Source organism: Electrophorus electricus, chromosome 14 (assembly GCF_041902795.1).
Source record: "Electrophorus electricus isolate QZ-2024a chromosome 14, ASM4190279v1, whole genome shotgun sequence".
Lineage (NCBI taxonomy): Eukaryota > Metazoa > Chordata > Actinopteri > Gymnotiformes > Gymnotidae > Electrophorus > Electrophorus electricus.
In genome coordinates this window covers 27,022,501-27,045,000 of record NC_137510.1, presented here as the reverse complement: position 1 = coordinate 27,045,000, position 22,500 = coordinate 27,022,501, and the positions used below count along the sequence as shown (strand labels likewise).

Here is a 22,500-nt window from a genome sequence, read left to right as displayed (position 1 = left end):
ACAGTAAATATATTTATCAGAGTTACAAGTGGTTTGTGTTTTGAAGTTCAGTAAGTCACCTTTGGATGAAATTTGAAGTGTTTTGGTGGTTGAAGTGTATTTTGCACCAACGGTTAACTGATGTACGCTCTACTGCTCTACTCACACACACAGGTGTGCTGGTCGGCCCGTAGGTGGTAGCCATGGTGACAGGCACACAGGTAGGAGCCCAGAGTGTTGAGGCATATCTGAGAGCAGGGGGGATCTGAGTCCTCCAATACAGGAAGGGAACACTCATCTACATCTAGGTGAATATGTATACATATTTATAAACAGGTGAGGAGAACCCATCCATATCGAGGTGAATAAGTATACATGTTTATAAACCATGTACATGTTCTTTACACATTCAGAACAGTTGTGCAGTTAAGAGTTTTTATTCAAATACATGTTATGTCAGAGAGTTTTTCAGCATGTATTGTAAAGAACATTACATTAAACAGAATTGGACTCAGCTTGTAGAATGCATTTATTAACTAAATTAAGATGTGTTGTGAAACCACAGCCTGGTAGGATCACGATTACCTATAACGTACCCACAGCCTGGTAGAAGGCAGAGAAGCCGATAGGCTGCTGAGGGCCTGGGTTGGAGTCATCAGTCACAAACACCAGCTGGAGGTGGTTGTCAGGAGACATGATGGGCTTGTTACCAGGGTGATCTGGATCTATGGAATTCTGGCCACAGAACCTCCCCAGAATTTTCTTACCATGGAGAACCTTGTAAAAAAAGTCAAAAGAAAATAACATCCAATATAACACAAACGTAAAACTGTTGTAATCGATTTTAAATCCTTGCTAACTTGCTGATGGTACTCCCTTCAGTCCCATGTCCTCCATGCAAACCTTTCTCCAAAGCAAGGCTCATTCATTCAATTCATGCATATTCAACAGAAGGATGAATTGAATGTGCTGGGAGGAAGTGTACTTTTGTAGCCTATTTCCCCTTAAACAGAACAAGCTCCTCCCTAAACTAGGCCTAGCCCCTCCCTTAAACAGAACAAGCTCCTCCCTAAACTAGGCCTAGCCCCTCCCTTAAACAAGCGCAAGTTTCTCCCTTAAATAGGCTTAGTCCCTCCCTTAAACAGAACAAGCTCCTCCCTAAACTAGGCCTAGCCCCTCCCTTAAACAAGCGCAAGCTCCTCCCTAAACTAGGCCTAGCCCCTCCCTTAAACAGAACAAGCTCCTCCCTAAACTAGGCCTAGCCCCTCCCTTAAACAAGCGCAAATTTCTCCCTTAAATAGGCTTAGTCCCTCCTTTACACAAGCCAAGTCCCTCCCTTAAATTTACCTAACCCCTCCTTTAAATAGGCCTAGCTCATTTAAAACAACAAATCAGTGTCTTCAAAAAACAGAAAATGGTAAGGATTATTCTTTCCTAACATTCAAAAACAAATAAATTGCAGATTTCTGTAAATGTACCTGATGCTTTTATCCAAAGCAACTTACAATTATGACTGAGTATAAGGGTTAAGGATCTTGTTCAGGGGCCTAACTGCAGCAACTTGAACCAGCAACCTTCTAACTACTAATCAAGTAACTAAACCACTGGGCTATAACTGGCCCTGTACAGCCTCACACTGATTGAACATTAGACTGAAATATACTTAAATATCCTGATTCCACACTATTTGCTATGTTTAATTGAAATAAACGTGATGCAGTATGTTTCATTAAAAGTCTAACAAATTATGGAGTTGGATGCTTCATTTAAACACAGCAGCACTGACCATGAGGTAGTCATAGAAACAGTTGACCGAGGGCTCTATGTCCAGGTAGTTGAAGGTGAGCTGGATCTTGTACCCCTGTGGAACATCTAGGTCCCACTGTTGGTGGAGATCAGCTGGATAAGGCTTTGGGTACTGAGGTGACTGGACCTGGCCATACATCACTGCCTCACTCACAATCACACACCACCATAACAGACTGGAGAGAAAGACAGAGAGATATTAAGCTGATATAGAGCAATGTTATCAATGTGTTTTCTTGCTGCTGTTTTCAGCATCAATAATTGTCCTTTCACTTACCAAGGATGCTTCCAAATCCCTTATAAAATTATAGACTAACAATAGCTGTTAGACTCCTAAGTTTAATACTGCAGCAAGCACAATGAAAATAGGGCTTGCACACAAGTTTAAATGATTCAGGCTAACTTCTGAAGTATAAGACTACTAATGCATATTTGAAAGCAGAATAGGTGATCGTGCCTTCAACGCAAGATAAACGCCTCCCTTTCAAGCAGATACAAACATTCGCTGGTATAAACAAACCGAGATTCCTGAAATGTTCCACGTCCACAATCTCTAGAACAGGAGTAGAGACGTTGGAATGGAAACTACGGCAAACAGAAAGATTTACAGAGCAAAGGAGTGCAGTTAAGTTCCCTTAGTTGGCTGCTCCGGAATGTCTGCCTATTTGCCTGCCAGCAAACACTCTTAATGCTCCAAAACAACTTATTTACGTTTAAAGTTGATTCAGGGTACGTCATACTCTTTTTATTAATCGATTCCAGACCGCAGGCCTAGCCCGCATTGAGGTCATCCATTTTATGGATGTTTGGGAAACGTTGCCGACGAACGTAGTGAAAGTGAATACTCAGTCGTGGGAGTGACGGGGGTCGTAAAATAAAAAACTTGTGTTTACAGAATTCTTCCTGTTAGGGTTCAGATATTTATAATTCGATTATACAATTCGACACAAGTCCCACGATTTATATGTATGTAAACCATGGAATCCCACATTTACTTACAGTAGATCTTAGAGCACATAATCTAAATGATCTGATAAAAGTTCATTAGAAAGAAATAAAAAATCAGAAACACTTACAGTATCGAGAAGCTACTAATTATGAGTGATTCCATCCTAAAATGTGGAGTTGCTCGGGACTGTAGTGCATTATATGCTAAATGTCCTCTTGAACGTCCCAGTTGTTTAGTGGTACCATACGTGCAGCCTGTTATCTGCCCTGGCACACATGATCACAGCATAATCCCACCTTCCCAACTCCACTGCGGAGTGGCTGTGCTATACTAAAGCGTCCGCTTCCATCCGGCGCGTAAAAGCCTTAATTAGCATGTAATATATTCAATTAATTTTTAATAATTAAAATAAAGAATTAAAATCACTGTCACTGAGGCGTCTCCTTCTTTGGAGCTGAATACTGGCATTAATACTGAGGAATGTTTAATGTAGCTTGGATCCTTTTTTGGTGACGTAATAAATCACAATTATCAAATAAAGTATTTAGTTACAGTAAGGCAAGTCGGAACTGATAGACTGCTGAACTGTGGGTCCCAAATAAATGTTAAAAATTACACATTTGGGAATTCTTGATCCTCACGCAAATCTGTCAGACTTACCACAGCGTCAGATGTGTTTTGCCCATAATTGAATTAATTTTTCAAGCAGCTATAATGATGACCTGTTGAGAGAAATCGCGGTCATTTCAAATGAAAAGAGTGAGAGAACAAGAGTATAAAAGTCAAAGTAAAAATCTGATTTGTTTGATTTGGCTGAAGAATAAGAATAGTGAAGAGATGATATACACGACACACACACACACGCACGCACGCACACACACACACACACACACACACACACACATACACACACACACACACACACACAGAGAGAGAGAGAGAGAGAGAGAGAGAGAGAGAGAAAGAGAGAGAGAGAGAGAGAGAAGAGAAAAATACCAATAAAGTTAATTTTGTTCATGTATTATTTATAATTGACCTCAGAACACCAGAAGAGTCTTAAACATATTGATCTCTGGATGAAGTTCACTATAAAGCATTCTAATCAAGATATTTCTTCCAGAGCATATACATTATCTTAATAAATGAGTCAATAATTCAATATTAATAAACACAGGATATTGAAGTTGGTAAACACAGGTAGAGAGAAAGATGAGGGAGTGGCTATAGCTGTAGACTCAACATTTCCCGTAACCCTTGTTGTGCAGAGCAGGGGGGCTGTTTGCTTATGAAAGTTCAAATTCCATTAAAATTCTGCACAATAATGTTGCCTCATACAAGTGTAATCATGTCAGTATTATATATACAGACATTTCACAAATACTTTTAATGCTTTTTATAAATAAAGGGGACATTTATCTGTTATATACATTTACATAAACATTTACATACACATTTTAGGAGGGAAAAAAAGTGTATGTGTGTGTGTGAGACATGGTTGGGATCATTTATGTGTGTGTGTGTGTGTGTGTGTGTCTGTGTGTGTGTGTGTGTGTGTGTGTGTGTGTGTGTGTGAGACATGGTTGCGATCATTTATGTGTGTGTGAGTGAGTGTGTGTGTGTGTGTGTGTGTGTGTGTGTGTGTGTGTGTTTGTTTGAAGACAGCACAGAAACACACATGGGTAAATCACTTTCAGGTAAATAATTCCGTTTTTCAGTTTCATTGGTTGGCAATTAAGTTAAAACTACAAATGTTTTGACAGATAACACCGGTACTGGCACATCTCTGGAGCTTCACTATCACCTGCAGTGCTGATGTCCTCATAGTCCTTGACTCGCTTACTGGGGGCTTGGATATAGACGTCTGTAAAGCTGCTTTGTGACAACATCTGTTGTAAAAAAAAAACAAAAAAAAAACGCTATAGAAATACATTTTGATTTGATTTGACCTTTGCTATATTTGACCTTTCCTGTATTTGTGTATTTCATCTGCATTACATTCTTTCTAAACTCCTTGTTGGATTTGATAGCTCCTCTCTGCTATTCCATCTGCAGTGCCAATGTCCGATAATATTTCAGAGAATTTTTACCAATTCAAATAATATAGCTGTTTTTAAATCTAGATTACAGACTTACTTATGTAGCCTGACATATACTCAATTCATTGGGAGGCATGTTATCCAGAGCAATTTACAAAAGTGCTTTGAGATTTATTCATAGAATACATCCTAGCCAGTACAGCAAGTTAGAGTCCAATGTACCAATTGTCGCATAATCCCCCCCCCCCCCACGAGTCACGTGGTATGGCCTGCCACGTGACGGTGGAGGGGGGTGACTGAGATGTCCGATGTTGTGGTGGTCCGGGTGAAGATCAGGTCTAGAACATTGCCCGCTTTTTGAGTCAGAGGAGACTGGTTGAGGGTGAAGTCGAATGCTGTCAACAGCGGAAGGATGCAGGAGGAATGTAGCTTGTCTGATGGAAGATTGAAGTCTCCAAGGAGAATGAGTGGATTCCCTTTAATGGGGTATTGACTCAGGAGGATGTCAAGCTTGTCAATGAAGTTATCTAGGGAACCTGGAGGGTGGTAGATGACGATGATTGTAACATTGCTGACCCAAGTGCCGCAGGGTGTTGGGCAGGACCCACAGACTTCCTTGACAGTGCAAGGACAGTGCAACATTAAACATATACTACACAAGGGGCACTCACACATAACACTTACAGTAAACATGACTCAACAGTTAACATTAAACGAAGAACACATACAATTTAACAGGGGACTACACAATCTAATGTTACGGCTACAGAGATCGAATTGAACACACATGTAGCGACAATGACCAACAGAGAGCACACACTGACAGGGCTTTAAATAGACAGACAGACATTCAACATTAAACCCTGTGCAGGTGTGTGCTATCCAGGGGGGCGTGGTTACAAACTGTCCAAATGTGAATCCCCTGCACGCGGCAGGCCGTACCACGTGACTTGTGGGAGGAGGAGCCTTCCGTGACATGATGTGAAGTTTGGTAGGGAAACAAACTGTAATAGCATGAAATTCAAAAGAAAAGATAGAAAGAGCAGAGAAAGAACATGAAACGCCACTCTCGAGACAATAGTAAACCTGTGCCTCCACCCCTGCCAAGACACCTCGGAGAATGTGTGAATATGTGTGAGATGTGTGAGAAAAAGATACTTAGCTGAGTTTGCGAGGTCCAGTAGATGAGATGTAGATGAGGAACTGACTGAAAAGAACAACAAAGCCTTTTGCAGGTGGTGATCACCGCTACACCATATACGTCTGTAGCAGAGTCGTCCTAATTCAACTTCCAATGTCAATAAGTGCTGAGTCCGTCCCTCAATTCACACCTAAAGTAGTGGTGAGTAGTGGTGATTGGAAATGGAGGAGTAGTGGTGATTGGCTGAGTGTTGACTGAGACTTGATGGAGGCTTTAACTTATTTTAATTCTAGGAATATATTTAATGTTATTGTTATACATTTTTTGTTAGTAATGTTATTTCATAACATTTCATACTTTATCATGTAAACTTTATTAAATATTTTCTCTATAAAACAGATTTTAGATTTTAATGATTTTAGAATTGAATGTATTATATATCAATTAATAAGTATGAATAAAATTATATAAATTTTAATATGTAATGCTATATAGAAATAGTGCTGTAGTCATGTTAAAACAGCTTTATAATATATAAGATATAACAGCATCCAACAACCTGTGCCATCTCTCACTGTAACAGCGTATATAATCACAGATGTTTGTCTTAAATGATCCTCTCATACATCTCACTTTAGTTCAGCACATAAATGTGTCTAGAAAAGTATCACATTAAAACCTTCCTAACAGCTCAGTGTGAATGTACCACTGTCCATAAGGTTATTAAATCCACTACTTCAAATGAGTACATGTTACTGATAGGAAATAATTGCTGTGCAATTATTAATCAATACATTCATTTGACACAAACACATAATGCTCTAAAAAGGCACAAAAGATTTCTTTATAATGAAATATTTTTATTTAACCCAATTATATTCAAAGAATTTGTCATGAGCATTCAAGGGAATCATAGGCTGTGTAATTAACAAGACAGATATTATTTAATTTCACACAAGTCCTGAAAATTCTTCTATCCATAACATACATCTGTAGGAACCAGCAATCATAAGACCATGTTGACTGAAAACCAACAATCATTAGACTATGTTGACTGTGACAGACTGACATAAATGTGGTTATGTGACAGACTTACATAAATGGGGTTATGTGACAGACTGATAGAAGTTGTTATTTGTGACAGACTGATGTGTGACAGACTGATCTGTAATGAACAAAGTCAGTGTTAATTTTTCTGCATGGTTTCCATGATCCAGTCCAGGTAGTTCTCCACTTTGGTATAATAGCCCTTATTGTGTTCATTTCCACAGATGCTAGGACCCCATGACACAATACCCTTGAGCTGGTGGCGTGTGTTTGGAGACCCACTCCCTACTGCTGGGACGACCAGGGGGCCCCCACTGTCACCCTTACAGCTATCCACCTCTTTACTCTTTCCTCCCGCACAAAACATATTATCAGTGACCTTCAGATTGTTTGGAAAACAAGGAACTTCTGAATATTCTATCACATGACCATACTGCAAATATCGAGCCTTTGTCAAAGTTTCGGATCTTCCTCCAAACCCTGAGATTGTTCCCATCTTGCCCTCCATTGATAGTCTAGCAGTTTGCTCTGGCAGACTATTAGTTTTGTTTGGCAGACACACTGGCCTGATGTTAGGACCAAGTGACACTCTAGCAGACATTTTCACCAAGGCAATGTCATTATCATAGTTTGTGTGGTCCTGCTCTGGCTTCCTCTTTTCAAAACCAGGATGAATTATGATCTTCTCAGACTCCATTAAAACAGCATTTCTGTCCATCCCATCAGTAATTCCTCCGTAAAATATCAGTGTGTCTGATTCATATCTGTCCACCACGTGAGCAGCAGTGACTGCCCACTGATCAGAGATCAGCGAAGCACCTCCTCGCTGGGGCTCCTTAATCAGTAGATGCCAAGGAAGCTCTTCTGGTTGTGCCTTTCTTCCTCCAAAAATCCTCCCAGAAGAAAAGGCGGTATTCTTGCCACATACTGACACAACATGGAGTGACAGAGAGAAGAAAATACATTATTCTTACACACATTACACACATTTCACACATTCTTACACACATTATTTTGTGTGTGTGAGCCAAAAATGTATTATATTTGTATTATAATATAAGTGAAGTGAAGCATGAGTTTTGTTAATGTATATTTTATCACTGAACACACAGAAATACCTGGAAGACACAGTGGCTTAGTCTGTGCCTTTTCAGACACCCAGGTACCACTGGCATCACAAATGAAGTTAGCTGAGAAAAGGATGAAATTAGAAAGCAGTGACTATAATAACTCTCTAAGTATGTGTAAATAGGCAAGCACACACACACACACGCGCACGCACGCACACGCACACACTGCACAGCCATCTGCACAGCCATTTTTACCATCTCCGATTAGCTCGTAGTACTCTGACAGACACTTGACGCTGATATTGTGGTTGTATGTGGTAACTGGATCCTCCTCTGTTAGGACAATCAGATCTGAAAAGTTGGGTGGCCCACAGTCTATAGCTGAAAGAGAAGACACAGAAAGAGTGTGTGTGTGTGTGTGTGTGTAACAACTGCAGGGTTGTCTGTCTGCACTCCAAACCTTGTAGGGCTGCCTGCTTTCAAAGTAATACAACTGGGTAACACATCACATTACTCACATGTAAAGTCTCATTTTAAGTAACGTATAAGTATCACGTGTGAGTGTAACATGAGTGTAACCTGTGAGTGTAAAGTGTGAGGGTAACGTGAGCGTAATGTGTGAATGTCACGTGTGAATATAATGTTTCAGTGTCACGTGTGAGTGTAACTCACGTTCACAGTAGCGAACAGGACTCCACCTCCCACTCTTCTGGCATGTGGATTCAAAGGTTTGCTGAAGTGTCTGAGCACAGAAGAAAAAATTATCTGAAACAACAGACTATGTAATAAACAAGCAAACTACAAAATAAAAATCAATCCAGCAACCTACAAATTACACAGAATGGGTAGACAGACAAACAAGTAGGCTACAAAATAAACAACAAAACAAAGAGGCTACATAGTACACATGACATAAATATACAGAAATGAAAAGTAATTACACTCTCCAATGAATGTCCAGTCACACACTGCACAGTGACTGTATCTCCTGGGGTATACTGAGATCTTTGAGGTGCAAGAATGGAGTTGGCTGTCACATTTCCAGGGCACTGCATTGCTGTAGGAAGTTAACACTCAATCAAAAATGTGCATAATCAATCAAAAATGCACATAATCAATCAAAATGGGGACTTGACACATCATGGACTAGCGCAGTTACAGCAATTATATAATTAACTGCTAATCAACACTCACAATGAACACTCAAACTTGGTAACATGTTCACCGAAGTTCTGCACTAGTGTCTTAAACCTCTCCATTAGTACAATAAACCTCTCCATTAGTACATTAAACCTCTCCATTAGCATTTCTAGGTTTTTTAATGTAGTGATCAGTAGTTGAAGTGTGGTGTAGTGTGTTCATGGGTTGATCAGACTTACGTTTAGCTCTGTAACTGAGGGTGAAACCTGTATTTGTGCCTCCCTGGTCTGTATGGAAGAAAATCTGAACACGCTGAGCACCAGTGGAGATTTTAGGTGGAGCTGTCTGACCACAGAAGGGTCCGAACACCGCAGAGTCTGTCTTTATCTGGGAGGCACAGACAGCAGACACAGAAAGGAAGAATTATGTGGCACAAGACTTTTAGAACCAATAACAGATTGCAGGACCTGATTTTGGTCAGGTTTAGTTTTTTTCTTGCTCTACTGTTTTAGCCTGCTTTCCCCAGACAGCCTGAATTCTTCCCAGTAAGATAATGATGAGAGTGTTATGGTTATTATGGTGAGAATGCGTTAGGGTTATACAGTGAGAGTGTGTTAGGGTTGTTATGTTGAGAGTGTGTTAGGGTTAGAATGGTGAGAGTGTTAAGGTTATTATGGTGAGTGTGTTAGGTTTAGAATGGTGAGTGTGTTAGGTTTAGAATGGTGAGTGTGTTAAGGTTATTAAGGTGAGTGTGTTAGGTTTAGAATAGTGAGTATGTTAAGGTTATTATGGTGAGTGTGTTAGGTTTAGAATGGTGAGTGTGTTAAGGTTATTATGCTGAGTGTGTTAGGTTTAGAATGGTGAGTATGTTAAGGTTATTATGGTGAGTGTGTTAGGGTTAGAATGGTGAGAGTGTTAAGGTTATTATGGTGAGTGTGTTAGGTTTAGAATGGTGAGTGTATTAAGGTTATTATGATGAGTGTGTTAGGTTTAGAATGGTGAGTGTATTAAGGTTATTATGGTGAGTGTGTTAGGTTTAGAATGGTGAGTGTGTTAAGGTTACTATGGTGAGTGTGTTAGGTTTAGAATGGTGAGTGCTTGTCTGCCCAGGTGCTTGTGCAATCTCTTGTGATCTCAAAGCTCGACTACTGCAACTCGCTATTTGCTGGTGTTCCTCTAAGAGCAATCAGACCTCTACAATTGGTCTATAATGCAGCAGCACGACTGGTCTTCAATGTTCAGATGTTCACATGTCACTCCACTGCTGCACTCCCTTCATTGGCTTCCAGTAGCTGCCTGCATTAGATTTAAAACCTTGATGCTTGCCTACAAAGCCAAAAATGAATCAGCTCCTTCATACATGAGGTCAATGGTCAAAGCCCGATCCGTACCTCGAGTGCTTCGAACCTCAAGTATGGCTTTGCTTGAAATACCATGCTTCAGGTCTCATGGAAGACAAGCATAGAGACTGTCTTGGCTCCAAGATGGTGGAATGAACTCCCACTCCCACAGCAAAGTCCTTTGCAGTCTTCAAACGCAGACTGAAGACCCAACTATTTGCAGAATATTTAAAGGACAACTGACCCTGCTCCCATATTGACTGACTAAATTAGTACTTATTGGAGGGTATTGTTTATTATGTTGTTTAACAAACACTTTTTGTTTATGGCACTTATCATTGTTTAAGATAGACCTTATGTATTTTGTATTTTGTACTTCTAGTCATGAACACTGATCCCTGTATTCTACAGTATTCTAGTTCATTGGTATGTTGGACTCTAACCTACTGTACTGTACTAGGATGTGTTCTATGAGGAAATGACAAAGCACTTTTGGAAGTTGCTCTGGATAAGAGCTGCTAACTGCCGTAAATGTAAATGTAAATGTAAATGTGTGCTATGGTTAGTATGGTGAGTGTGTGTTAGGGTTATACAGTGAGAGTGTGTTAAGGTTATGATAGTGAGTGTGTTAGGGTTATACAGTGAGAGTGTGTTAAGGCTATTATGGTGAGTGTGTGTTAGGGTTATACAGTGAGAGTGTGTTATGGTTATGATAGTGAGTGTGTTAGGTTTAGTATGGTGAGTGTGTTAAAATTATTATGGTGAGAGTGGGTCTGGTGAGACTGGGTTAGAGTTTAGGGTTAGAATGGTTAGGGTTAGGGTTAGAGTTTAGGGTTAGAGTTTAGGGTTAGGTTTTAGGGTTAGGGTTAGGGTTAGTTGGTGGCTCACTCGGTTTGCTGTAATGTACACCGAGGTTTGACTCCTCATTGGGGGAAGCCCCCCCATTATGAATGATGTGTAGTTATGTCCTATAGTACAACAGTTGTATCACAGATAAGTAAACAAAGCTCTTCAAGAATCTTCCTATATCACTGTTGGAAAAGGACGCGGTGCATCAGATGAGGGGAGAACTACAGACTGTTAGAGTGTCGATGCATTGCCCATCTCTGCTCTCCACATCAAACTCCCCGACGAAGCTCAGCACCAGCTGCTGACCCTCCTGCACAGCCAGTGTGTAGGTGCAGAACGAGTTCTCCAGGTAGGGGCCAGGGCTGCCCACTGGAGTCAGTACACCCTCCCCAAACAGCTCCTCTGTACAGTTTGCTGAGAGACAAAGAAATAAAATCATAAAACAGAAATAAAAGAAACAAAATTAAAGTTTTATCTGAGAGTTTGATTAGTGTTAGGGGTTAGGATTAGGATTAGGGTTATGGGTTAGGGGTTAGGATCAGGGTCATGGGTTAGGGGTTAGGGATTAAGGGTGAGGATCGGGTTTATGGGCATATGTTTGTATGAGAGACACCTGAATTTGTTCAACATGTTACGTGTCAGGGTTGCTGTTGGTGTTTCCCGCTCTTTTCTCCTTGTTCCCTGTCCCTTGTCGCAGGTACTGTCAGTCATTGTTAACAGCCGTCCAGTCCATACATACTGAACAGGTGATCCCAGGGAGGGATGTTTGATATGTGTGCAGTCTCGAGCACGCCCTCACGAAATGCAGGTTTGCTCTTGTGTTCTAAATCCCGCGTTAACACTAACTCTGTTATTCGTTGTTCGTCTGTGTTTTGGTTTGTCATTATAGTGTGCCTTCTGATCTCCTTTAGTCATGTATTTGGTGATAGTTTGTCCACTGGTTTGTCCGCTTGGATTGAGAACGGTGTAGCACGTGCGTGCACCTCCTTCGCGTGTCACGTAGGTTCGTAAGCGGGCGGATGCTAACCCCTGTATGTTTATATTTATCTTAGACTAGTGTGGTCAGGTAGTTTTGCTTTACACTGTGTTACGGCTAGGTGAGACCTTTTTAAAATTCAGACTACGGGAGTGGCAAATTTTGTTTCTTTGTTTGTTTGCACACCATCCAAGTTGGCTTTTCAAGTTAGCACCTGTGCTCGGGTCATTCACTGTACACTTGTAGATATGATTCATTTGTGTTGTGTCTGGTTATACACTTGATGTCCAATTAAATCTCCCCATTTCACTTTATTCCTGTGTGGGTTTATTGTCTCCCTACTGAGGTGCTCGTTGTCACTGTCACTGTGACACCTAGACCGGAGTCTAATAATGGGACCGTAACAAATTATGAACTCAGTGCTTGAAACTGTATAGGTTAAAGTCAGTATTTCATGCATGCAGTCATGTTAATAAATATTTATTGAGAGAGACAAACAGTGAGACATAACAAAACAAAATGAGAGGCAAAAAGATGAGTGAAACAATGACGAGATGGAAGAAATTATTTCTTCATCTTTATCACATCTACACATCAGTCCAGTTCTTGTGTAGATCTGCTGCAGGCACACTTTGTACCGTATGTATTTGTGTGTGTGTGTGTGCGGATATGTACCACTGCAGGTGTGCTGGTCTTCACTGAGGTAGTAACCTGGCTTGCAGCTGCAGGTGTATCCTCCAATGTAATTATGGCAGAAATGAGAGCACTCAGGTTCGTGGACCCAACATTCATCAACATCTGGGGACCCACAGAGACAGAGGGTCAAAGGTCAGCTATGTAATCACCCCAAATCCATACTGAATCCCATCCCCCCACCCCCCCTCCCCTGGGCTGGCACAGGGTGGATAACACTGATGTAGTCGAACACTTCCCCACACTGACATGTCCTTACCCTGCTCCTTATAGAAGGCTCTAAAGCCAGTGTGCCTTTCTGGATTGGAGAAATCTGCCTCAAAGGAGAGAGAGAGACAGCCTCCAGAGGAGGAACGGAGCAAGGGATTGACAGAGGATAGCAGATGTTGAGCTGACATTCTGCCGCAGAGTTTAGTGAGAAGGACATTGCCCGCGAAGACCTACAAGAGTAAGGCAAAATAAAGACAAAACCAAAGCTGTGAAACAGAGTTTTTAAGGTTCAAGAACAGAAGCTGCAAGCACACACACACACACACACACACACACACACACACACACACACTCACACACACACACATCATGCCCTTTGGCATTTTGTGGTTTGTGTCTCCCACTCACACTGCTACCTTAACAACATCATTTTCACACTGTTCGCTGTCTTCCAGGTCTAGGTGAAAGAAGCTGAGCATGAGTGTGTGTCCAGGTGCAGCACAGTGCTTCCATGTAAGTGTGGCATGTGGGTCATATCCAAAAGGATAACCGGGAGACTGAACCCATCCAGCTAGTGGGACAGAGCCGCACACCTGCACCAGCAGCACACACACACTGAGGAAGGGGTGTGAGAGTGGGAGAGAGGGAGAGAGGGAGGGAGGGATAGAGAGAGAGAGAGAGAGGGAGAGAGGGAGGGAGGGAGGGAGGGAGGGAGGGAGGGAGATTTTAGTATATCGGGTCAGTGCTTGCTCCTGATTACAAAGTCATTCTAATAAAAGTGGAAAGAGTGTGTGAGGAGGGTGTGTGGAGAGGGTGCGGGGAGGGCATGTGGTGATGCGTGTGGCGGGTGTGTGGAGAAGGCACGTGGGGAGGGTGTGGGGAGGGTGCGTGGAGAGGCGTGTAGAGGGCGTGAGGAGAGGTGGGTGTGGAGGACATGTGGAGAGGTGTGTGGGGAGAGGTGGGTGGGGAGGCGTGTGGAGAGGCGTGTGGAGAGGTGGGTGTGGAGGGTGTGTGGAGAGGTGGGTGGGGAGGGTGTGTGGGGAGGGTGTGTGGGGAGGCGTGTGGAGAGGTGGGTGAGGAGGGTGTTTGGGGAGGCGTGTGGAGAGGTGGGTGTGGAGGGTGTGTGGAGAGGTGGGTGGGGAGGGTGTGTGGGAAGAGGTGGGTGGGGAGGTGTGTGGGGAGGCGTGTGGAGAGGTGGGTGGGGAGGGTGTGTGGGGAGGCATGTGGAGAGGTGGGTGAGGAGGGTGTTTGGGGGTGGGTGTGGAGGGTGTGTGGAGAGGTGGGTGGGGAGGGTGTGTGGGGAGGGTGTGTGGGGAGGCGTGTGGGGAGGCGTGTGGAGAGGTGGGTGAGGAGGGTGTTTGGGGAGGCGTGTGGAGAGGTTTGTGTGGAGGGTGTGTGGAGAGGTGGGTGGGGAGGGTGTGTGGGAAGAGGTGGGTGGAGAGGTGTGTGGGGAGGCGTGTGGAGAGGTGGGTGGGGAGGGTGTGTGGGGAGGCATGTGGAGAGGTGGGTGAGGAGGGTGTTTGGGGGTGGGTGTGGAGGGTGTGTGGAGAGGTGGGTGGGGAGGGTGTGTGGGGAGGGTGTGTGGGGAGGCGTGTGGGGAGGCGTGTGGAGAGGTGGGTGGGGAGGGTGTTTGGGGAGGTGTGTGGAGAGGTTTGTGTGGAGGGTGTGTGGAGAGGTGGGTGGGGAGGGTGTGTGGGGAGGCGTGTGGAGAGGCGGGTGGGGAGGGTGTTTGGGGAGGTGTGTGGAGAGGTGTGTGTGGAGGGTGTGTGGAGAGGTGTGTGGGGAGGGTGTGTGGGGAGGGTGTGTGGGGAGGCGTGTGGGGAGGCGTGTGGAGAGGCGGGTGGGGAGGGTGTTTGGGGAGGTGTGTGGAGAGGTGTGTGTGGAGGGTGTGTGGGGAGGGTGTGTGGGGAGGCGTGTGGGGAGGCGTGTGGAGGAATATACAATGACTGAAAGGAGAAGAAGGACAGGAAGGAGCTGATATGATCGAAAAACAGGAAATAAAAAATAAGGAAGATGTGGCTCTAAGCTTGTGAATCGTCCTCATATGAGGACACTGGAATTTTATAAGATTATATGAAAGAGAAAACAACAACAACAACAACAACAACAACCACACTGTCCTCATGCACTGGGTTAGAGTCATGTACTGGGTTAGGGTCATGTATTGGGTTAGGGTCATGTACTGGGTTAGGGTCATGTACTGGGTTAGAGTTATGCACTGCACAACATCCACAGCAGTTGCAGGAAGAGACTAATTAATCTCTTAAGTATTATTTGATCAGAGACTAATTAATTGCTTAAGTATTATTTTATCAGAGTCTAATTAATCTCTTAAGTATTATTGATCAGAATCTAATTATTCCCTTAAGTATTATTTGATCAAAGATGTGCAATAAAATGCATCATTCAGACTGCTAATTAAACAGATACATAAATAAAATATCTTGAAACTAAGTTCGATGAATAAGAAATATAGACTGTACTCACAAGATTACGATCATGAGGAGAACAGATCAAAGCCCAACTTACGAAGACTGTCCTGTTTTCACTTCTGTGTTTTCTTATTGGTCTGTGTGTCCACCCCCCCCCCACCCCCAACTTCCTCTAAAATCTCTCCAAACACCACCAGTGACGATCATTAAAAATGCTTCTGTACATTTACATTTACGGCATTTAGCAGACGCTTTTATCAAGAGCGACTTACAAATCTTTATATCTGCTTAAGTGTTTGCCTGGCTTTGCCTATTACCATATGGAACCAGCTGCTTTTCCTACATTTCTGACTCCAGCCTTGATGTATCCAGTCAGAAAAATCCTGATTTAGGTGCCTTCACACCCTCATACACATCAGTAGGTACAAAGACCACTCCAGTAGAGTGTGGTTCTCTCTGTCTGGATTCATCAGTTCAGCATAATCTTTATAGGGAGTTTGGTCAGATCTTTTGGTGGAATGTTCTAGTAGAAAGACTAAATACTGATACACAGACAGAAACTAAAGTGGTGATTCTGTCCTTTGTTTGGTTAGGAAGCCCATGTCATTTCCCCTGTAGTGCACCCAAAATAAACCTGAATTTGACCATCAGTGCCAGCCTGTGAAACAGGCTTTAGTTGGTCAGAACTTTATAAAACTTATAACACTTTATTAATCCCTGAAGATAAATTACAATGGTAAAGCAATCGTACATGCAAGACAGGTATACAAGAATACACATGAGTTAGGAAACATATATATATATATATGCGGCCCCCTTCCTCCCCATAGTCGGCTCAAAGTGCCAGGAGGGTGGCAACACTTGGCACACTAACTGCAGCGGTCGTGTATCTAAGTTCTATGGGTTGGGTAAAGACTTGGTGACCTACGCCATAAAACCGTTACCGTGAAACTCTATGGATCAGAATACACGTGCTTCAAGTATGGTGCTCAGCAATGGCCCCCCGGGCTGGACAGCATCAATCATGTAACTGGGGAAGAAGGAAGGAGGACCCATAGTAATCAGAACAGCTGGGATGACACGAGAGGGAGAGACCCCCAAGAAGGCCCATGGAACATGGAACGTGAGAGGGATGAGCATGGGAAAGCTGGATACCATCAAGAGGGAAATGAAAAGGATGAGTGCGGACCTAGTGGGAGTCGGTGAATTGCACTGGATGGGATCTGGGGACTTCCGCTCAGACAACTACACCATTTACTACTCAGGAAACGAGACAGAAAGGAGAAAGGGGGTTGCCATTGTGGCCAATAAAAGGATCAAAAGGTTTGTAGAAAGCCCCAAATACATCAGCAATAGGATTATGCCCATCTGCATCAGATGGAAACCTCTGAAGGTGACCATCATCCAAGTCATCAAAGAGCAGGAAACTGAGGACTTCTATACCCATGTCCAGACCGAACTCGACAGAACCTCAAGAACGGTCACCATCTACATCATGGGTGATTTCAGTGCCAAAGTCGGAAAAGGAGCGGATGCAGGAGTGGTCAGCAGACAGGGCCTAGATGAGAGGTTTGATGCTAGGGACCGCCTTGTGCAGTTCTGCCAGGAGAACAAGTTTAGAATCACCAACATCTTCAACCAACTGAAGTGGTGCCTGTACACCTGGACATCCCCAAATGGGCAGCATCGCAACCAGATCGACTACATCCTCTGTCAGCAAAAAAGGAAGAGATGAATTTTCTCCACAAAAACATTACCAGGCAAAGACTGTGGGTCTGATCACCAACTCCTTATAGCCAAAGTCAGGGTCAGATTAAGCAAGATCAAACGTGCTTCCATGCAGAGGAAGTTCAATGTCAGCAAGATCCCCATGCAATATGCAGTCAAAACAAGGAACAGGTTTGACTTGCTCAGGAAGGAAGGAGGGGTCCCAGATGAACTGTGGGTAGAGATCAAGGAAACCATCACTGACATTACTCAAGAGCACATGCCATACAAGAAGCCAGTGCATGATGGGAATTGGCTAACTGGAGCCACCCTCCATATTGTTGATAAGAGAAGAGGGGCTAAGGCTAAAGGCAGGTAGGACGAGGTGAGGCGGCCCTGTTGGCAGAGAATGAGAAAGACATGAAGAAGCTGATCCTGAAGCTGAAAGAGTGGTCAATTTGTATTCCTTGGGTCCCTCACTGATCACAATGGAGGGGCGACAGCAGAGATCAAGTGTCGATTAGCGCTGGTGTGTGTGGCCATGGTGAATATGGACCAAACATGGAAATGCAAGGACATCACGGTCACCATCAAGCAAAGGCTGATTACAGCCATCGTGTTCACATTCGTTACATATGGCTGCAAGACGTGGACACTGACGAAAACTCCTATGAATGCAATGGACAACTACAGTTACCAGTAAACTTAGAGGTCCCCTAGCAGACTACAGATCCCCTAGCAGACTACAATACCCTGCAACCCGTTAGTCACCCAGGCAAAGACAACCAATCAGAGGCATCCAGTCAGATCAGTGTCACCTGAATATTGAACTCACCTGTGTGTCCTGAATCTTGATGTATATAGGACTGTTTCAAACTCTCATTCATGGCGAAGTATTGCCAATAGTTTACTAAAGCATAATGAGCATTATTGTAGATAGTCTTTCTGTATGCCGTACCCTGTCTTCGTATTTCTCGTTACTGTATTTTGTTTGCCCCTTTTGGATTGTCTGCCTGGTTCGTTTTGTGATTGATCTTCTGGTTTCTGACTCGGACTGTTATGTTCTCTATGATTTGGATTTTCCCTTTATATGCTCTTTTGGTCTTCATCCTGGATTATTCCACAACCCCTGAACTAAGAATAAATCAACCTCCTGTTTCATTTCCGCAAGTGTCTGATTCATATATATATATAAAATCTCTGTATATTTACTATAGTATTAAATCTCAGTAATTATAATTGATGATTCCTGCTTCACCCTCCCAGTAGGTGGTTATTTCTTTTTCCTTACACTTAGGCCTTCTACCAGAAACCTGTGAGTTTGTGTGTGTGATCTACCAGAAACCTGTGAGTTTGAGGGTGTGTGTGTGTGTGTGTGTGTGTGTGTGTGTGTGTGTGTGTGTGTGTGTTCAATGTATTTTTTCTCTTCTGGACTGAGATTGATTTCCCTTCCGTGGACTGTAAACCTCGATGATGGCTAACATACACCGACACTAACATTGACATGAACACTAACATTAACATTAACATTAACATTGACATTGACAATAACCAACACTGAGGCACACACTGACGGGGGTTTAAATAAACAGACAAAACACTGTGCGGGTGCGTGCCATCATGGGGGTGTGGCTACATACAAGGGTGAACCCCCCCCTGCACGCAGCAGGCCGTACCACGTGACTTGTGGGGGGAGGGGGGAGCGTCCCATGACAGATACAGGGAAATAAATAAATATTTTTTGGTGAATGAAGAGGGGATGTATAATATCCAAATATACAATGTATAATTTCCAGTTTTTACAATTTACAATTTTTACAGTTTTTTGTGATGTTATTGTGGACATCACACACAGAGTAGTCCCATCAGTTCCATCAGTTGCCCTGATTCAGTGTCTGAATGGCCTATGGGAAGAAGCTCCTCTTCAGTCTCTCTGTGTTGGTCTTCAGGGAGCTAAAGCGCAACAGAGAGAAGAGCCTATTTTTGGGATGGGTGGGGTCCTCAACAATCCCCCTGGCTTTGGTCTGGCACTGCTTGTAATATTTGGTCTGCAGGTCAGGAAGTTCTGTATGAGTGATACGCTCTGCTGAACGCACCACCCTCTGGATTGTTTGTGTGTCCTGCTTGGTGCAGTTCCCAAACCAGATTGTGATGTTTCCCATGAGGATGCTCTCAATAGTGCAGGTGTAGAAGTTCGTCAGCACCTTGGAGGGCAGTCTGAAGTCTCTTAGATGTCTGAGGTAGTAAAGACGCTGACGAGCGTCAGCGGGAGTGTGGAGTGTGGTGTGGCAGGACCAGGACAGGTCCTGTGAGATGTGAACAAATTGGTAGTGCTGCTCCTGCTTCTTACTGCTGTCCACAATCAGCTCCTTTGTCTTGCTGATGTTTAGGAGGAGATTATTTTCCTGGCAGCAGTTCTCCAGGTGTTTAATCTCCTAAAGGTAGGCCCTCTCGTTGTTGTCTGAGACCAGGCCCATGACGACGGTATCGTCAGCAAACCTGATGATGATGGTAGAGCTGGAAGTGGCTGTGCAGTCGTAGGTGTACAGTGAGTAGAGCAGGGGGCTTAGGACACAACCCTGAGGAGCTCCAGTGCTGAGGGTGAGGGTGGATGAGGCGCAGCTGCCCACCCGTACTGATTGTGGTCTGTCTGATTCAGGGCAGAACAGCAGTGGGGACACTGCATCTCTTTGGTATGTATGACACTTTATGGTCAGCTGGGCAATTTTCTTTGAGTTGGCTTCTAGTGTTGTCCTTCAATACTCCACTGAGTTCTGGATGAAGCACCTTTATGGTCAAATTGACTTTAACAGGGCTAGGTAGGTGTGTAGCACTGAGGTGAATGCACAGTAGTTTGTGTCTGGTAGCCAGTGTAAGGACTTCAGAATGGGATGAATTGTTCTCTTCCTTTCTCTATCAGCTGCATTTTGAATCATTTTGAGTGTCTCCAGTCAGGAGACCAGTACAGTAGTCAACCTGCTAGAGATGTGTAACATAATTGTGTAGGGCCAAGTACGTCTGATGGCATCTGCATAGCTGTGGTAAGATGGCCAAAAATCTTGCATGATTTAGCCAAGAGGAAGAAAGTATAAGAGCGGCCCAAGAATCAAACCCTGGGGGACACCACAAGTTACTGGCATGCTTTCAGAAACATTATTTGCTATTTTAACAAAGTAATGCTTTCCTTGCAGGTATAAATGAAACCATTTTAGGACTGAGAGTCCAATTCAGCTCTGAGGTGTATGCCCTTCCCACTGTTCATGTGGTATGGTCCAGCATGTGCAGCAAGAGATCACATACTGTCTTGTTAGTAACCATGCCTATGTCGTTAGCACACACCTGCACTGGGTTATTGTTGTCATGTCTATATGTATGTTAGGTGTCACATTATGTCATCGTGCACACAGTCGCCTGTTTGTTTGCCCTCACCTAGCTGACTGCAGGACCGTTTATAGCCTGATTCTTTCTTCATTCTGGCATTTAGCAGACGCTCTTATCATAGAACACATCCTAGTACAGTGCAGTAGGTTAGAGTCCAACATACCAATCAACCATATTGTTGAAATACAGCCATCAATGCTGAAGCCTATAAGTGCAAAACACATATAAACTCTCTAACAGACAATGATAAGTGCAATAAACAACACCTTACAATAAGGACTAGAATTTCAGTTACTCAACATCAGTGCAATAAACAATACTCTACAATAATTACTAGAGTATTCAGTACAGTAGTTGCAAATTTTCAGAGATGCAGGATTAGTGGTCCTTTAAATACTCCACCTCACCAGGGTACCATCAAGGGGGGGGGGGGGGGGGGGTCACAGCCAGTTTGCCTTTTGGTTTTGGTGTGCCACCCCAAGATTTTCAGTGGCCCTATCTGGGTACCCCTATGAAACCTTACCATTGCACTGGACCCCCTGGCGATTCCTTTATATTTTTCTTCTGTATTGCTCTCCTTACTTGTATTTGTCTCCTTACCCTCTCTAATTCTCACCTTCAGCTCCCTTACTCCACATACCAGCCCTGTTACACCACACCAGCCCTGTTACCTCTACCCAGCCCTGTTACACCACACCAGTCCAAAAGTCATAAAAAGGATAAAGGTGGTTATTGCTCCAGTAAAACACTTTATGAACAATAACTTATTAGCAAATTCAAATGATTATTCAAATATCTCTCATTTGTCTAACAGATACACATTTAATCAGTTACTCCTAACTGGGAATGTTTGGTTAATGATTTCCTCAAGACAAACTTACTACAGTGGATCCATTATTTTTTTCACTAGACAGAGCAGTGGACAAGAAACACAGACAGGGGGCAGCAGGACACACAATTAACATGTGTCCTTAAACACAGAAATAGGATGAGACCACTGGCGTAGAGGAGGGGCCACTAGCAGGCGTCCTGCGGCGGAGACACAGGGTTTTGCACTACGCCACTGGCTGAGATGCAAACAGGAAATGAAAGCAATTGTTCTTCAAACTCATGCTTGTGCTTTACATAATTTTTGGCTCCTTGCAGAGTTATTAACAGAGTTACACTGAGCTACTGAGCAATAGGGCACAGTAAATGAGCAATAAATGAGCAACAGGGCACACTAAATGAGCAATAAATGAGAAAAGGGGTACACTAAATGGGCAATAAATGAGCAAAAGAGCACACTAAATGAGCAATACATGAGCAACAGGACATACTAAATGAGCAATGAATAAGCAACATGGCACATTAAATGAGCAATAAATGAGCAACAGGATACACTAAATGAGCAATAAATGAGCAACAGGGTACAATAAAATGAACAATAAATGAGCAACACAGAACACTAAATGAGCAATAAATGAGCAACAGGGCACATTAAATGCTCATATTTGTATTTGTTGAAGGATACAGATCATGAAAAATGTTCACACTACAGCAACCTAGTCGTATATTTCTGATAATACCACTAAGCCTAACCCTGACCCTGACCATAACCCTGTCCTAGCACACAGCAGGACACAGCAGGGTTATTTCCATACACAGTCTGAGCCCACAGCAACATCCAGATGAACTTCAGTAACCCTATGGAGTACAGTAAGTTTAGTCCAACACCCACAGCCATGCTGTGAAGCCACAGATG

The 22,500-nt window shown here is 43.3% G+C and overlaps 1 protein-coding gene and 1 long non-coding RNA gene across 2 annotated transcripts in view; both read right to left on the bottom strand.

The window, feature by feature from the left end:
• Nucleotides 1–15,792, bottom strand: part of c1s.2 (complement component 1, s subcomponent .2) — a 27,424-nt gene extending 11,632 nt beyond the window's left edge. Inside the window, exons 1-15 of the mRNA XM_081696204.1 lie at nt 15,724–15,792; nt 13,653–13,851; nt 13,286–13,466; nt 13,009–13,131; nt 11,587–11,771; nt 9,408–9,555; nt 8,970–9,085; nt 8,701–8,770; nt 8,284–8,409; nt 8,077–8,148; nt 7,237–7,885; nt 4,502–4,523; nt 1,766–1,897; nt 576–756; nt 146–283 (exon numbers count right to left, since the gene is read on the bottom strand). Coding sequence (XP_081552330.1) covers nt 146–283; nt 576–756; nt 1,766–1,897; nt 4,502–4,523; nt 7,237–7,885; nt 8,077–8,148; nt 8,284–8,409; nt 8,701–8,770; nt 8,970–9,085; nt 9,408–9,555; nt 11,587–11,771; nt 13,009–13,131; nt 13,286–13,466; nt 13,653–13,851; nt 15,724–15,737 — 2,356 coding nt within the window. The 5' untranslated portion in view covers nt 15,738–15,792. The remainder of the gene's footprint in view (nt 1–145; nt 284–575; nt 757–1,765; nt 1,898–4,501; nt 4,524–7,236; nt 7,886–8,076; nt 8,149–8,283; nt 8,410–8,700; nt 8,771–8,969; nt 9,086–9,407; nt 9,556–11,586; nt 11,772–13,008; nt 13,132–13,285; nt 13,467–13,652; nt 13,852–15,723) is intronic.
• A 6,445-nt stretch (nt 15,793–22,237) lies between these two features.
• Nucleotides 22,238–22,500, bottom strand: part of LOC145651112 (uncharacterized) — a 1,100-nt gene continuing 837 nt past the window's right edge. The window contains exon 2 of the long non-coding RNA XR_014116787.1: nt 22,238–22,500. This exon is cut by the window's right edge and continues 441 nt beyond it. This is a non-coding gene — a long non-coding RNA (uncharacterized LOC145651112).